At 42.2% G+C, this 17,853-nt stretch overlaps 1 protein-coding gene across 1 annotated transcript in view; it reads right to left on the bottom strand.

Annotated features, from left to right (window-relative positions):
• si:dkey-178k16.1 (band 4.1-like protein 1) overlaps positions 1 to 14,043 on the bottom strand; it is a 46,119-nt gene extending 32,076 nt beyond the window's left edge. Inside the window, exons 1-5 of the mRNA XM_039016613.1 lie at positions 13,924 to 14,043; positions 13,284 to 13,451; positions 9,782 to 9,886; positions 2,642 to 2,684; positions 1,252 to 1,327 (exon numbers count right to left, since the gene is read on the bottom strand). Of these exons, the coding sequence (XP_038872541.1) occupies positions 1,252 to 1,327; positions 2,642 to 2,684; positions 9,782 to 9,886; positions 13,284 to 13,451; positions 13,924 to 14,043 (512 nt within the window). The remainder of the gene's footprint in view (positions 1 to 1,251; positions 1,328 to 2,641; positions 2,685 to 9,781; positions 9,887 to 13,283; positions 13,452 to 13,923) is intronic.
• Positions 14,044 to 17,853: the final 3,810 nt, after the last annotated feature.

The raw sequence follows: 17,853 nt of genomic DNA, 5'->3' as shown, positions 1-17,853 counted from the left end.
CATGGGACCACGTAGCCGTCATACCACTCAGGAAGGAGACGCGTTCTGTCTCCTAGAGGTGTACGTACTTTGGTGCGAAAAATGCAAATCAATCCCAGAACAGCAGCAAAGGACCCTGTGAAGATGCTGGAGGAAACATGTACAAAAGTATCTATATCCACAGTAAAAACGAGTCCTATATCGCCATAACCTGAAAGGCCGCTCAGCAAGGAAGTAGCCACTGCTCCAAAACCGCCATAAAAAAGACAGACTACGGTTTGCAACTGCACATGGGAACAAAGATCGTACTTTTTGGAGAAATGTCCTCTGGTCTGATGAAACAAAAATAGAACTGTTTGGCCATAATGACCATCGTTATGTTTAGAGGGAAAAGGGGGAGGCTTGCAAGCCAAAGAACACCATCCCAACCGTGAAGCACTGGGGTGGCAGCATTATGTTGTGGGGGTGCTTTCCTGCAGGAGGGACTGGTGCACTTCACAAAATAGATGGCATCATGAGGTAGGAAAATTATGTGGATATATTGAAGTAACTTCTCAAGACATCAGTCAGGAAGTTAAAGCTTGGTCGCAAATGGGTATTCCAACTGGACAACGGCCCTAAGCATACTTCCAAAGTTGTGGAAAAATGGCTTAAGGACAACAAAGTCAAGGTATTGGAGTGGCCATCACAAAGCCCTGACCTCAATGCTATAGAAAATTTGTGGGCAGAACTGAAAAAGCGTGTGCGAGCAAGGAGGCCTACAATCCTGACTCAGTTACACCAGCTCTGTCAGGAGGAATGGGCCAAAATTCACCCAACTTATTGTGGGAAGCTTGTGGAAGGCTACCCGAAATATTTGACCCAAGTTAAACAATTTTAAAGGCAATGCTACTAAATACTAATTGAGTGTATGTAAACTTCTGACCCAGTGGGAATGTGATGAAAGAAATAAAAGCTGAAATAAATAATTCTCTCTACTATTAGTCTGACATTTCACATTCTTAAAATAAAGTGGCAATCCTAACTGACCTAAGACAGGGAATTTTTACTCTGATAAAATGTTAGGAATTGTGAAAACTGAGTTTAAATGTATTTGGCTAAGGTGTATGTAAACTTCCGACTTCAACTGTAGCAAGCCATGGCCACGTGAATCACTGTTTGTAGGAGCAAACCATTTTGGTGAATGGAGTGGTGTACCTAATAAACTGAGTTTTTATACAGTGTGAAAATGATATGGGTGCCTCTTCATGCTGCCCTGCTGGACCACAGTACCTGGTGATGTCCTCTGTGAGCTGGGAGGGGTCTGGAGGGTAGAACTTGACAGAGAAGGCAAAGTGCCAGGGAGCAGCTGAGGACAGACAGAGGAGAGGGGATGAGTTTACTGCCCATGTTGACTGGACATCTATCGCTGAGGTGATGTATTTGTATTTATAATGGATCCCCATTAGCTGCAGCTACTATTCCTGCGGTCCAGCAAAATTAAGGCAGTTATACCATTTTAAAAACATTACAATACATTCACAACAGATTGCACAACACATTAAGTGTGTGCCCTCAGGCTCCTACTCTACTACCACATATCTACAACACAAAATCCATGATGTGGAATAGAGTTCCATATAGTCAAGGCTCTATGTAGTACTGTGCGCCTCCCATAGTATGTACTAGACTTGGGGACTGTGAAGAGACTCCTTTCTGGTGGCATGTCTTGTGGGGTATGCATGGGTGTCCGAGCTGTGTGCCAATAGTTCAGACAGGCATTCAACATGTTAATACCTTACAAAAACAAGTAGTGATGAATTCAATCTCTCCTCCACTTTGAGCCAGGAGAGATTGACATCCATCTTATTAATGTTAGCTCTCTGTGTATGTCCGTGCTGCCCTGTTCTGAGCCAATTGTCCCTCTTCGTGGCACCTGACCGCACGACTGAACAGAAGTCCAGGTGTGACAAAACTAGGGCCTGAGGACTCACCTTGTTGATAGTGCTGTTAAGAAGGCAGAGTAGCACTTTATTATGGACAGACGTCCCCCATATTAGCTACTGTTGTATCAATATGTTTTGACCATGACAGTTTACAATCCAGGGTTACTTCAAGCAGTTTAGTCACCTCAACTTGTTCAATTTCCACATTATTTATTACAAGGTTTAGTTGAGGTTTAGGGTTTAGTTAATGATTTGTCCCAAATACAATGCTTTTAGTTTTTTAAGTATTTAGTACCAATTTATTCCTAGTAGCTGACATGTATAGTGTTGAGGCATCCACATACATAGACACACTGGCTTCACTCAAAGCCAATGGCATGCTGTTAGTAAAGATTGAAAAAGTAAGGGGACTAGACAGCTGCCTTGGGGAATTCCTGATTCTGCCTGTGTGTGACACATGTATGACATAGCCAAATCACCAATAAAAGTGTCCGAGAACATTTAATTACGGCAACAGGCTACAACAATAACATAGAAACATGCTTATATTAAACATAAACTCATTATATTGTCTTAAATGGACCTACAGCTTCTCATTCTACTGCATAAGTACTTAGCAGATTCCATTTACAAATAAACAGTATTTGAATAATAACTGTGTTTTCGGTCACTGTGTGTGGATGTGATGTGTCTGTGCAATGTGCTACGTATACTGCGTGTGGGCCAAGGATACTCACTGCGCATCTGCTTCTTGATCTCCTTGGAGGGGTCCAACCAATTCTGAAAGACAGACAGAAGAGAGAGCATTCACCGGCGTCTGTGAGAGACGTGGCTAATGCACACCCTGTTACCATGCTCTGATTCACTCCGCAGCTCTAATTGCAAATGGTGTTTCTAGTGAAAGCCTTCACTGTACATATGGTTCAATGGAACGAGGCGGAGAGGGAGGAAGCAGGAGGAACCCTCCCCCACTGAGACTTTCAGCATGAGGAAATGAGAGTGTCAGTCCCAGCATCTGTTAGCCCATTTTGACAGTGAATTACCACCAGCCAGTTATCCTAGCTCGTATCACACCAGATATGTACATTGACATCATTCGCCACAAGAGGCGCAGTTTTGTACAGCTACTCTCCATCCTGCCTTGTGTTGATAAAGCTTTCTCATTCAATGCACACCCTCTTGTCCCTTGTGAAATCTCTCAGGTCATGGCCTGCTCTTTGACAATCACACCATGCCCGTGTGCTGTTAGTTGAACAGGAAGTGTGAATACGCCTATTGCATGGATAATAGTGCAGGCAGCCGTGTGCCTGACCACTGACAGTGAGCTTCCCAGCTTTCTGAGCCTGAGTGGCACATCCCACCTGCTGAGTAATGGTGAAAGTATTTTTGGCAGCTACTACAGTATCACTCTATCACTGTAAAATCAGGAGTGGAATAGGTTGAAACAGCACCGCAGTCTCCAATACTATCTTTGGAAAACCATGAGTGTTCCTGCCAATTTCGCAGCATCGCATTAATGGAAACCAAGTCTGTTCTCAGGGCAGGCCTGGTTGTAGCTAGATATGTTAGTTGCATCAGGGACAATTTTAGCATTTTAGCTAACCCTAACCCTTTTCCGAACCTTAACATTATTCTCCTAACCTGCTACTAGTCAAAACGATCAGCTCTGCCATGAGAACAGTCTTGGTTTCCACTAATGCGATAAAGTGGCAATTTCAGTACACATAACCTGAAAAATTCACCCACACCTGCACACTAACATGCTGACTACACCGGCAATCCGCGCATGTTGATTTTGTCTATCCCCACCAGACACGATCATGACACGCAGGTTAACATATCAAACCAACTGTGAACCAACTTTAATCATTTTGGGGCAGGTTGAAACATACATGAAACATTCAAGGACATTTAGCTAGCTAGCTGTTGCTAGATAGTGATAGCGACGATGGCGCATGAAGCCGGAAGTATTTGAATTTGAAGCACCCCATATTGTTGAATGGCACCAAATATCACAAAGGATCATGGTTGATGTAGTCGTTTTTATCCTGCCAGAGAGAGTTAACCCAACGCTGCTGGGTGCACATGCAAAGAGCATGCAAAGAGAGTGCATGAGGGTGCGAGTCTCCTTGTGGCTGCCGGCCCGTGATACAAATCAAATTATTAAATTACGAACCTTGTTGGTTAAAAGTCAGCAACCTTCCCACTAGCCATGATTGGCTGAGAAAATGAGTTGGCTGGACAAGCCGAGAGAGGAGTTCAGATTGGTCTGCCATATAGAAGGCTTCTGTCTATTTGAGCTGGTCAGTCTGTGTTGGTAATCCTGTTGAACGCAGCTTTTTTAAAATGTATTGTGTAGTGGAGCTGCAAAAGTGTTGCTCTCCACTTTTTGGAGGATCGAGTTTTGAAAATCAGTGGAATTAGAGTGGGATAGCTAAAGAGATGGATAAAACATCTTCAAACTAAGGATAACATCTTCAAACTAAGGGCAACCATGGCATGGCATCCGTGACAGGGAGATGTGTCCATCATGCATGATTATGTATACGGGTAAGATAGTCTGGCTAGCTACATTCAGATATTACACGTTTCAAATTTTCACAGAAAGTGGTTTCATTTCAAGCTAAAGTGTACTGTTAGCTAGCTAGCTAACATTAGCTGGCTGGCTCCCTAGCTGATGTTATGTGTATGACGTTATAATTAGTATCCCAGAACCGTTTGCTTTGCTAGTTAGAGCCTAACGTTAGCTAGCAAACATTGAACCTGGTTGGTTAGCTCCCAGCAGATTCATGCAGGATAGTAACGGCATGATTTGGCACTATGTTTATTGTTGTTTAACTAGATTAACGGTTGCTGGCTGGCTCGTTAGCTAACGTTACGTGACGTGTGTCATCTTACACGTTGTTTACCTGGCTAGGTTCATCATTTACCTAGCTAGCTACATGTCTTAGCTAAAGTGTACAACACCCGTTGAATATGGCCGGTGTCAGTAAACGTCGGCAAAAAAGCGTAATATAATTGTTGCCAGCAGAGCTGGTTAGCATGTTTTCATGTTATCGAGAGGTAAACAAATCATCGGCTAGAGCATCAAGTGTGCGCTGTGAACTCTCCGAGAGCGAAAGGAGATGGGTGGGGCTAAAGCTTTAGAGGGTGTGAACGATGCTGAATGGGTGTAGACAAAGAAGAGCTCCTCACTAGATACCAAAATATTCAAAGGCCATTTTCTCAAAAGTAAGTTAACAAGTTTATCAACTTTCAAAGCAGAATTACTTTCCCATTGTTCCTCAAAAATGCAGTGTATGATATACTATTTTGTAGCTCTGAGTCTCTACTTTAATCCAATGTAAAAAAACAAATTTTCGAATTTTGCTACAGAAGACCAAATCCAGGTGGTAAGTCACAAATGTAGTAGTCAGAATGGATCACTATTTAATTAAATATCTCGATTTGTAGCGAACTTTCAAATAATTCACTGTGAGGATAAAACTTGATCATAATAAACACATTTTACAGGCCAAAACGGCCATCTAAAAAAACATTGTTTGGCCATTCTGGTGATTGTAATTTACATTGGCTTTCTAGGGCAGACCAGGGCTTTTGGCACCTCTAGCTTGCTACGCAGTAGACAACCAGCAGAGCTCTGAGCTTCACGCTCCAGACCGGACACTGGGGGCCTGGTTTGTCCTAAGAGATAAACATTGGGTTGTTATTTTACCTGTTATGCACATGTTCCTCTTTTTAGATGGTTCTTTGTAGAATTTTGAACCAGAGCCATATAAAATCGTGTTTCTCTACTCCGACGATTAATCCACACATAAAAAGAGAAACCTAGTTAGTTTTTAGTTAGTTCTTGAATTAATCTTTCCTTGTTTGTCTTACAAGCATCAACGTGGGTTTGTATCTTACTGATATCCAATAAGGAGGGGACTTGCAGCGTGTGGCATGTCTCAAATAGAACCAAATTCTATTTTAGCGCTTGGTGTGGGTGAAATTATTTTGCAGCGCTCACGCACACAACTTGGCCGATGAGGTTTGCATTTAATGAACTGAAATCCACTCACACAGACACTAACAAGCTCTCACTCACACACAACCCCAGTGAGGTCCTCTGGTGCTTAATCAGCGTGCTAAGCACCATAATCAACAGCAGTCATTTATTATCCTCCTGAATCTCTCTGATGTCGGCCTGGGCCAAATACCAGTCAATAACTAAAAGGCACTGTCTCATTTGTCTCCTCTCTGTAGAGCAGTCCAGCAGGAATAACAACTGTTCTCACCGTTCTGCTGCCAGGATGCACTGCAGTCAAAGTTCACAAAGCAATCATAAACACAATAGATGTTCTCCCCAAATGGTGTGGGCATAATATCCTCAAAGAGAGACAGAGAGGAGTTTGAGGAAGATATTTCAATCAAGTATTGTTTGGCTTAGAGTCACCGAGGACCCCAGACAGTAAAGGCTGGCCTCAGATAAGCCTGGTATTGAAGAGGGGGCCTACCTTCTCTCAGAGGTACCTACAGTTGAAGTCGGAAGTTTACAAACACTTAGGTTGGAGTCATTAAAACTCGTTTTTAAACCACTCCACAAATTTCTTGTTAACAAACTATAGTTTTGGCAAGTCGGTTAGAACATCTAACCGACTTGCCAAGGAGAATTATGTGGATATTAGGTTATGTGGATAATTGGAAGGGAAATTATGTGATATATTGAAGCAACATCTGAAGACATCAGTCAGGAAGTTAAAGCTTGGTCGCAAATGGGTCTTCCAAATGGACAATGACCCCAAGCATACTTCCAAAGTTGTGTCAAAATGGCTTAAGGACAACAAAGTCAAAGTATTGGAGTGGCCATCCCAAAGACCTGACCTCAATCCTATAGAAGATTTGTGGGCAGAACTGAAAAAGCGTGTGCGTGCAAGGAGGCCTACAAACCAGACTCAGTTACACCAGCTCTGTCAGGAGGAATGGGCCAGAACTCACCCAACTTATTGTGGGAAGCTTGTGGAAGGCTACCCGAAACATTTGACCCAAGTTAACAATAGGGGGTGCTGTTTGCACTTTGTAATAATTTCGTTCCCAAATTAAACTGCCTCGTACTCAATTCTTGCTCGTACAATATGCATATTATTATTACTATTGGATAGAAAACACTCTCTAGTTTCTAAAACCGTTTGAATTATATCTGTGAGTAAAACAGAACTCGAGTTGGAGCAATTTTCCTATGAGGAAGTGAGAAATCTGAAATCTGCAGGCTGTTCTGAGGTTGGTTTATTAATTTGCATGTATTCTATTGGTTGAGATGCACTGCATACGCCTTCCCCTGGATGTCAGCAAATAGTGAGAATTGGAATGGAGTTGCTAGGCAGATCTGAAGCCTTATAAATGGGCTGGCAACGTGGTGTCCTTTCTTTTTTCCCTTCGCCATGACGCAAGACAGACCTCAGGATGGCGTTCTAGAAAGCTCCCGTTATAGCCCTTAGATATATCCGGCTCTGATTTTATTCGATATAGGTGTTAAAGACATCATAATGTTGTTATTTTAAACCGAGTTATATCAGTTTATATCAGTATATTGCGATTTTCGGGTATTTATTTGTGCTGCGTTCTAGTGAGTTGGGCACGTCTGGCCCACATGGCTAATGTTTACTGCTAATTCCAAAGTTGAAGGCGACAATCTACAACCGAGCAACGATTCTTTTGGAAAAAGGACAACTTGCCCAAGATTCTGATGGGAGCTCATCAAAAAGTAAGAACTATTTATGATGTTAATTCGTTGTTCTGTTGAAAAATGTTAAACTCATATTCCGCCATTAATCTCGGTGCGGTCTCGCTTTAACGCACGCTGTATGTCGTAGTAACGTTAATTTTAAAAATCTAACACAGCGATTGCATTAAGAACTAATGTATCTTTCATTTGCTGTCCAACCTGTATTTTTTAGTCAAGTTTAGGATTAGTTACTGATTAGATTAGGTGCCTCTCCCAAGATTTCTCCCGACATATTGTTGGCAGCTTGGCTACTATTCTCATTGTATAACCACGATTTGTGCCGCTAAATATGCAAATTTTCAAACAAACTCTATATGTATTGTGTAATATGATGTTATAGGACTGTCATCTGAAGAAGTTTGAGAAGGTTAGTGAAAAAAATAATATCTTTTGCTGGTTTATTCGTTATCGCTATTGTTGGCTTGAATCAATGCTGTTGTGTGGTTGGCTGTTGTAGTAAGCTAATATAATGCTATATTGTGTTTTCGCTGTAAAACACTTAAAAAATCTGAAATATTGGCTGGATTCACAAGATCTTTGTCTTTCATTTGCTGTACGCTGTGTATTTTTCATAAATGTTTTATGATGAGTATTTAGGTAATTCACGTTGGTCTCTGTAGTTATTCTAGTTGCTTTGGTGAGAGTTGTGATGGTGGCTGCAATGGTAAACTATGATTTATACCTGAAATATGCACATTTTTCTAACAAAACATATGCTATACAATAAATATGTTATCAGACTGTCATCTGATGAAGTTGTTTCTTGGTTAGTGGCTATTTATATCTTTATTTGGTCGAAATTGTGATAGCTACCTATGCAGGAAAAAAATGGTGGAGAAAAAAAGTTGTGTCTTTTGCTATCGTGGTTAGCTAATAGATTTACATATTGTGTCTTCCCTGTAAAACATTTTAAAAATCAGAAATGATGGCTGGATTCACAAGATGTGTATCTTTCATCTGGTGTCTTGGACTTGTGATTGAATGATATTTAGATGCTAGTATTTACTTGTGACGCTATGCTAGGCTATGCTAGTCAGCTTTTTTACTGATGGGGGTGCTCCCGGATCCGGGATTGTGTGCAAGTAGAAGTTAAACAATTTAAAGGCAATGCTACCAAATACTAATTGAGTGTATGTAAACTTCTGACCCACTGGGAATGTGATGAAATAAATAAAAGCTGAAATAAATCACTCTACTATTATTCTGACATTTCACATTCTTAAAATAAAGTGGTGATCCTAACTGACCTAAGACAGAGATTTTTTTACTGGGATTAAATGTCAGGAATTGTGAAAAACTGAGTTTAAAATTATTTGGCTAAGGTGTATATAAACGTCTGACTTCAACTGTATGCTGTGAGATAAATCCTCCAGCATTTACCATGTTTGCCTCATACACACACTACGTTCTCTTCTCCAGACAGAACGGGCTCAAAAATCTCAACCACTTGGGACAAATCAGGTCACAACATGTCATTCTGTAACTACTGAGACCTATACAAGCTGTTATTAGTGACAGGAGACAGGTGTGTTTGTCTCACCTTAGTGGCCGTTCTCTTTCAACATGCCAAATCCTATCTTTACACAATCACTGCAATTTGCAATACCTGCCCTGAAGGTGAGGTGTACACAGGAAGGGTATACCCAAAACACACACATCCTCGAAACAACCATAATACCAGTTAATACAGGCTGACTATCATGGCCATTCAACTTGGTCTCAGAGCTAAATCTTAGCCAGTTGCGTAATAACCATAATTACACCCATTCTACTCCAATTACCCTTCCTCAAAAGTACAGACGTCAGTGGAGCACTAATCGGGCTATCTAATGTAGGCTGATGATGATTAAGTGTTCAAATGTGTTCTAAGGAGTTTAGGGCGCCATGTTATCTTAAATTGTATAAATTGCTTGTTGAGCTGAATCTGACTGAGCATGCACATTTTCATTTCCAATTCCTAATGGAGTGACTCACTATTACCAGAGCCTGCTGTGTCTTCTGTTGTTATGGTGAGAGGAATGGGGATTGTTCAGAAGACAGTACTTCATGAGAAGAAGAAGGAAGGGGAGGGGGTACATGAATGGTCACAGAGGCTACATGACAAGGCACTAACCTTTTGGCTGTCCGCCTCGCTGAATGTCAGACCAAAGTAGTCCTTCTCCAGGAGGTTGAGGTGCTCACACACCTTGTCCAGCAGGGCCTGTCCTTTGCAGTGCTTCTGCAGAAACACAGACACACGTGTCATTCAAATCAAGGGTCTATCAAGGGTCAGGAGATTTCTGACCATGTGACCTGGCCTCACTGATTAAAGCATAACGACACTGCATGGTTTTGTTGACGTGCACACATTTGTTTTCTTGGAAGTGTATTAAGAGTGTCATGTAACTGCAAATGTATCAATCAACGCAACAGAATGTGTCTCTCTCGCCAACCAGATAGGGAAGCCATCTAGACACCAGCTCCTATCTGTTGCTGTCTACAGGCTAGAACAGCTCTGCCCTTGAGTGCTGTGTTACAGTCAGAATTGATCAAATACTTGACAGGGAAAATGAACACTGAATTGCAGGAAGATTGCTTTCTGCATGAAAAGCGGTCCGAGCAAACAGTGCAATATCCAATGCCACTCAACCCTATCCAAATGGTTCATCTTCTTGTCACATTCCTGTGAAGGACAGACCGAAGAAGTGTGCAAATTTAGTTATCAAAGCTACTCAGATGTCAAAAGGAGAGAGACAACTGATGGGATGGCACTTTAGCAAATCATTCTAGCGATGATATACAGTACCTTGATGTAACTTTAACAAATAGAGGGGGAAAAAACTATTGTGTAAATTCAAGAAGACATTCACACATAAAAAAAAATAACATTACTCTGACTCCATCAGAGTAACATGGTGCCCCGGTCTTTCAATCCCAGAGTGCAGACTATGGGTGGAGGGTAGTGCTGCACACACGCACACAAGCACTCACACGCACACACACACACTTTTCCCTGGAGTACGTAGGTAGTGAGCTGTGTGTGTGAGCTGTGCATGCTGCTCTCCGGGTAGTAAGCGTCTGTGCGGCTCAGCGCTTCCCCTGGAGCCTGGTTTCCGCGGTGACAGGGAGACAGAGCAAGCCGTTGCCAGGGAAACAGATGCAGATGTGTGCACCATCCCTCTAGTTTTTGGTTCCTTATTATCTCAAGGCCAGAGCTAGGAGTAGTTTTAGTATTTATTAGGATGCAGCAGCCAAGGCAGCAGCTACTTTTCCTGGGAGTGTGTCTTTTGGCTCATTATGATTGAAAAGATGGTGGGATAATACTGTGGAAGCACTTATGAACTCTCCCCATCTCATTCAACACAGTCCCCATGGCAAGGTTGTAGAGAGAAGACATAGATGTGGTTGTAGGGTCTGTCGGAGTGGACAGTATGGCATAAAGATGAGCTATTAAAAAGATACATTCCGGGCATATTAAGGATCTTAATACGCCGGTGACTAAGACACTGAGGTGTTTGTCCATGGACACTCCCTTTCACGGTGGAATTACTTCAACTCCACCGTGACAACTTCCTCACAAGTGTTTTCCCTCAAAAGAAACACAGGAGAAAGTAACACACTTAAATATTGGCAAAGTGTACAAACAAACTCATTGTCAGAGTCACAAAGTATTCTATAAAACATGTGGTGCCAAAAATAGCACCATTCTGCACAATAACACAGTGCAGCTCATCCATGCATGGCCTGATAGAGTATGCACTAGTGAGCTGAAGGAAGGGGTGAGGGAAGTATGGGAGTGTGCGGCCCCCTCTCCCCCTGCAGCCCCTGGGGTGCCAGAGCCAAGCAGTCATGACGAGACGGGCTAATTAACCCTTGGATGGGGCACCTCCTCCAGTGAGAGTTGTCACAAAGTGGTGCCTGCCTTTCCTTAACACTATTATTATCAACTCCTGGAGCATGGAGGAGGTTTGATAGGACTGGCTTGACATTCCAACCCACCAATTAAACACCGGAAGGGGGTCGGAGGCAAGCCGGGAGTGAGGTAAGGGTTTTGGATAAACACTGTACTGCAGCAGCTTGTTATGTCAATATGATGAGTAAAATGGGGGGTCGATATGTACATCATTCTGTAGTAATGAATGGAAGCACAAAGAGAAGCAAAGGACACTTCATTGCATAAAGGCTTTGGTAATCATCATTTTGAGTTTTATTTCTAGTGTTGAGAGCAACAAAAGGTTTGAGAGTGGCTTGAGAGTATTTGATTACCTATTTTTGCTATTTTTTCTTTTGAGAAAGGTTGGTGAAAGCGAGGCTAATGTTCTTGAGATTCTTACATCAGAGACACACACAAACGCACACACCTTAGCATGAAATTAAGTATCATAAGGGCAGCTCACGATAACACAATATTCTATTTCCTGCTTGACTGCACCTGGGTCGCAATGTAATGAGTATAGATTTCCCATTGTTCTGTCACTGGGTTTTGTTGAGGGATTTTATGTGGCAGAAAGGGAGATATCCTCTGACCCTCAAAGTGTACAGTATTTCTGCTCTGCCATGTTGTATATTTATGTCTAGGAGGGGCCCTGGAAGAGGGGAGAGAGGGCAGTGGGGCGTGGCAAAGCCTGCCTTCCTGGCTGACACTAGGTGCTTTTATTTCTACATGCATTGCTGTCAATTGTATTTGGTTGCACAAAAACAGTCCGTGGGAAGCCAGAAGTTAAATACAATTGCATTTCAACTTACTTGGGCAGGACAGGTCTTTATAAAGGGGTCACTTGAGACAAAACATCTAAAACAATCGTATTATAAAATAGACTTTTCAAACATGGGTCTGTTGTAGACCCACTTCGTCTCTGCTTACCTCATGTCGGGCTATACAGGGGGAATTTGAGACAAAATATCTAAACGATCGTATTATAACTTGGGGGGGACTTTTATTTGGAGATGGGATAAGCAGAGGGGAAGTGGGTCTACAACAGACCCACGTTTGAAAAATATTTTTAAATAATACGATTTTGTCTCTAATCCCCCCTCATCATAATGACCAACCGTCCTGCCCACCGGCACAGTAAGTTGAAATGGAATTGTATTTAACATCTGACTTCTCGTGGACTGTTTTTGTGCAACCAAATACAATTGAAAGTAACACTAGTGTATGTAAATACATCTGCATTGCTAAAAGGTAGGCTGGTACAGATTAGCCAGGGAGAGGATACTGACTACAGTGACCATTCTCTACCAGCATGAAGACATGTCTTGTTTGGTGATGGAGCTGTAATAACAGCCACTGTAAGCGAGAGAGCCTGCTTTTCCTTCACTATATTCTCGGTGTCACTAATCCTAATGATTGGAATGTGTGTCTGTGGCAGAGAATGGTATAACCTTGCATTACCCTTGCCCCACGGAGAGCTCCCAACATGACATCCTGTCTGTCATCTGCTTTACGCCGGCCTTATCTGCACTCTGCAGCTCCATAACATAATCACAACATAAAGACATAATGTCCGAAAGTAAAGAAACTAGTCGCATCTGCTGGTAAAACCACAAACATATTTTGACTGGTTTCTTCCAGGACTTGGAAATGTGGCCTGCAATAGTAAAACATAGCACTGCTCTGGGGGGAGATTCCTTACCTCAATCCCCGCCTCATAGTCAGAGGTGTCCAGTAGGGTGACCTTGAAGGGAACCGTCTTTGGCCGTTTGGAAGTCTTCTGGGGGGACTTGGGGGTCTTGCATGGGGTGGTCTTCTCTGACACGTCGTCTGTTTCCCTGTGGTCGTCGATCAGTTTGGAGTCCTGGTCCTACATAGGGGAGTTACATAGTCACAGGTGAAATTCTAAGTAAATGAATGATGTCCATTATAATTATGAATTTAAAAAACATGAGCTGGTACGCACCCAGAAAAATGTGTTTGTGTGGAGGTGCTGACTAACGGCGAATAAACTATAAACTATCAAAATAAAGAAAGTCGCACACTCCATATATAAACTCCCAGCAATTTAATGGGTATTTATCAACGTTTCGGCATCACTGTGCCTTCCTCAGGGTGATGCCGAAACGTTGGTAAATACCCATTAAATTGCTGTGAGTTTATATATGTAGTGTGCGACTTTCTTTATTTTGATAGTTTACAATATAATTATGACATCACTGAATGTGTGTAAATGTCTGTCAATGGTTGATGTAGGACGAAGATTACACGTGATCTCACCAGAAAAAAACACAAGGCCCTAATTATACTGTAGATTGAACTTCCTGTGCTCTCCTACGTACCTGTTTAGCCATCTTGCCGTCTGAAGCAGAGTACTGCATGCCTGCTGCTGCCCCCTTCTGCTGGGAGGACACTTCTGCTGCGTTCTTCACCTCTGACTCAGGGCCAGGCTCTGTTGGCATAGCAACCTCTCCTTAACCTAAAAAAAAACACACAAAAAATACATTATAGTTTAATTCTTAAAACAAAAGCAAAGTGACCCGTGTGACACAAAAAGAGAGTTTTCCAAACAGTATGCAAGTAGGTGCCTGTACCAACTGGGTATTTCTCAGGCAGCAGCGAGTCATGGCAAGGTATGACATCGCAAAATTACATTTCAAAATGCCATAGGTTAATGTGATTCAGCTCTTTGGTGGTAACAGTTATTCTCTGGCCTCCAGAGCCATATACAGCAAACAGAGGCTGTAACAGATAAACAGTGCTGCAGAACGCCACCATCGTTCTGCTTCCTGTGGTGACTGGCTGCTAAAAACCACCTTGTCATAAGGACATTCACTTCATTTAAGACATTTCTCATTCAGGTAATCATCTTCTATTTAAGCAAGCAGTGCTTCAGCAGTTGAGACGATGCAATCACCAGAGAAAATCCTGTAATTCATTTAGCTGCATGCAAGATTGTGGACTGAATATTGTTAGCTCTGGGAGCCGCTGGTAATTTCAATAGAGTTATGATTGTGAGCATGTAGAATTAAACAGTGAGATATCCTCACTAAAGCTTAATGGTAGTGGCCATTACTAGGGCTGTGGCGACATGACATTTTGTCAGCTTGTCATACAAAATGACTGCCGGTCTCACGGTAATTGACCGTTAATTAACATAAACACATTTAGCATCTCCAGGCCTCCACGCATACCAGCAGCAGCTGAACATCATACCAGCAGCAGCTGAACATCATACCAGCAGCAGCTGAACATCATACCAGCAGCAGCTGAACATCATACTAGCAGCAGCTGAACATCATACCAGCAGCAGCTAAACACCATACCAGCAGCAGCTGAACATCATACCAGCAGCAGCTAAACATCATACCAGCAGCAGCTGAACATCATACTAGCAGCAGCTGAACATCATACCAGCAGCAGCTGAACATCATACCAGCAGCAGCTGAACATCATACCAGCAGCAGCTAAACATCATACCAGCAGCAGCTGAACATCATACTAGCAGCAGCTGAACATCATACCAGCAGCAGCTGAACATCATACCAGCAGCAGCTGAACATCATACCAGCAGCAGCTAAACATCATACTAGCAGCAGCTGAACATCATACCAGCCTTTGGAACATCTACATTTCAAAAGGTCAAACAAATCAATTCAATATACACCATCACAATAAATCTTTATTTAAGCAGGTCTAAAGGAACACTATGATATGATGAAAATGTATTTCAGATTAATAGAACAGGCTTACTATATGTTATCTGACTATGTGAAATGCCATGGGCTGTATGCTAGTTCATTTAGCAGACAAGATATGCTTAAGTCCTGTGCAATTATTTAATAAAATAGAAAGGATATTTGAGTGTAAAAGTGATCATTTGAAACAGGTCCTATAGGGTAGATGTATTTGGCAACTTTAGTTGAGAATTATACAAAACCTTAGAATGTCTAAGAAATCAAAACGTATATGGGCTGCATGATGCAACTGTAGGCTATTGATGATTTGGAGGGGGAAAAACAACAACAAAAAACAATCGCTATAAAAAGCTTGCGCTCGGTTCCTTGCCTCAGGCTGCACACGCTGTTCTCTCATCAAGTGATCATATTTTCACCCATCAGACTATTCTCAATTTAATCTTGTCTTTACTAATATTTAAAATTAGTTTTGATTTAGAATGGCCCATAATCAAAATGGGCAGGAACAGGGTCAGGGGAAAAAAAGAAATGTAATCCGTATGCACTCGAATAACGAATGGAGACCGCTTTCCCGTTTGATTTCAATCATGCTGAGCTGTGATTAATATTAGCAGCTGAGAAATAAATATAGTAGCAGCTGGGATCCCTCTCTTATTAGTGGCAACCATCAAAACTCTGCTTCACACGGGATTGCATATGGAAATGTCTGGGTTAATAATACACTTATTTTTCACTCCATCCATCAACCACTGTTTGAGGAGCATGCAGCCTCTGCCTGCGCGACAGGTGATATTCCACCCAAACTCTGTATGCCATGGGTTACCAAACCTGTTCCTGCAGCCAAACCAAGTGAAATCTGTTCATCGATAACATCGATAGCAACATGTTTTCACAACAAAACATATTTCATTAAACTGTTGAGAGCCCCTCTCTCTGCGTAATGGAGAAAAGAATGAAGGAGAGAGAACAGGAGATGGAAACGCACAGTGGTGAGATATTCTGTAGCTAAAAAGGTCATGTGTCAGCTTATTAATGATGAAAATACAAAAAATGCCCTATTACTAGGCTATTCAAAATCAAATACAAATGCACTATAATTGTAGGCTAATTCTGTAAGCAGCCCTGCACAATCAATGAACCAACAGCATTGTTTAATGGTTTTCTGCCGTGCTTAATATGTGGTAAGCTTTTAGACTTTATACAACGGGTGTGTCTAATCCAGAATGCTGATTGGATAAAAGTGCATTCCACCTCCTGAGTGGCGCAGTGGTCTAAGGCACTTCATCGCAGTGCTAGCTGTGCCACTAGAGATCCTTGTTCGAGTCCAGGCTCTGTCGCAGCCTGCCGCGACCGGGAGACCTATGGGGCGGCGCACAATTGGCCCAGCGTCGTTAGGGGAGGGTTTGGCCGGCAGGGATGTCCTTGTCCCATCGCGCTCTAGCAACTCCTGTGGCTGGCCGGGCGCATGCACGCTGACACAGTCGCCAGGTGTACGGTGTTTCTTCTGGCACATTGGTGGGGCTGGCTTCCAGGTTAAGGCCAAACATTCCCTCATTGTGAAAAGTAACTAAGGTCTGGGTGAAGCGGGCATTGTGTCAAGAAGCTGTGAGGATTGGTTGGGTTGTGTTTAAGAGGACGCACGGCTCTCGACCTTTGCCTCTCCCGAGTCCATACGGGAGTTACAGCGATGGGACAAGACTGTAACTACCAATTGGAAACTTAACTTTTTCTCCCCAATTTCATAAAGAAAAAATTATTTTAAAAAGCGCATTCCACAACTTACCACCGGCTAAATCTATGACATTAAAATGCCCATTTACTCTGTTCCATCTGATTGCGCAATACACTGTCTCATCAGCCCAGCCAGGCAATTTATAAACTTGATCTCCAACATAAAAAGCATCTAGACGTTATCTCACATTTCTTTTAGATTAACATTTAGTTTTCAACAGCGGAGATTTGTATAAACGTTGCTGTCTGTCTGTCCAACATTTGCAACATTCCTTCAATATTCAAATTCGATCTCCAGCCGCCCCATATTAATGAACGTGCCGGGATGAGACAGACAGGCTGGCAGCTTTTCTCAGCCAGTCGAAATCATAAATCAGCATCATTTTTATGGATATATACAAAGAACTATTAATAGAAAACAGGTAAAGCGAAATGAAGTGCAGCTAGTTTGTTGTCTTTCCAGCTTCAGTTTCAAGTGATTGTGTTAGTTGTGTTGGCTAGCTCCTCTGAACAACAGTGTCCTGATGAGAGAGGACATTTTCTATGCCAGGCAAATTCAGGGCATCCTTAGTTCATTGTTATGGATGTATGCAAATAAATGTCACTAGAAAACAGCTTAAACAAACGCAAATGCAGCTACTTCGCTGTTATTCTGGCAGCTTTTTGACTTGACTATAAGTTAGCGGTAGTTGACTAGCTAGCAAACAAGGGATAAGAATGTTTACACCCAGTATGGCAATGGAACATTTAGAAAGAATGACTGGGTCGTGTCCATAGATACAGGACAAAAAGACTGAACTACTGGGTTACGTCTCTGGCAACCGAACCAATAGAATGAACAAC

The sequence above is a fragment of the Salvelinus namaycush genome, chromosome 20 (genome assembly GCF_016432855.1).
Source record: "Salvelinus namaycush isolate Seneca chromosome 20, SaNama_1.0, whole genome shotgun sequence".
Taxonomy (NCBI): domain Eukaryota; kingdom Metazoa; phylum Chordata; class Actinopteri; order Salmoniformes; family Salmonidae; genus Salvelinus; species Salvelinus namaycush.
Note: the sequence above shows the minus strand (reverse complement) of the source record. Positions and strands in the feature narration are given on the sequence as shown.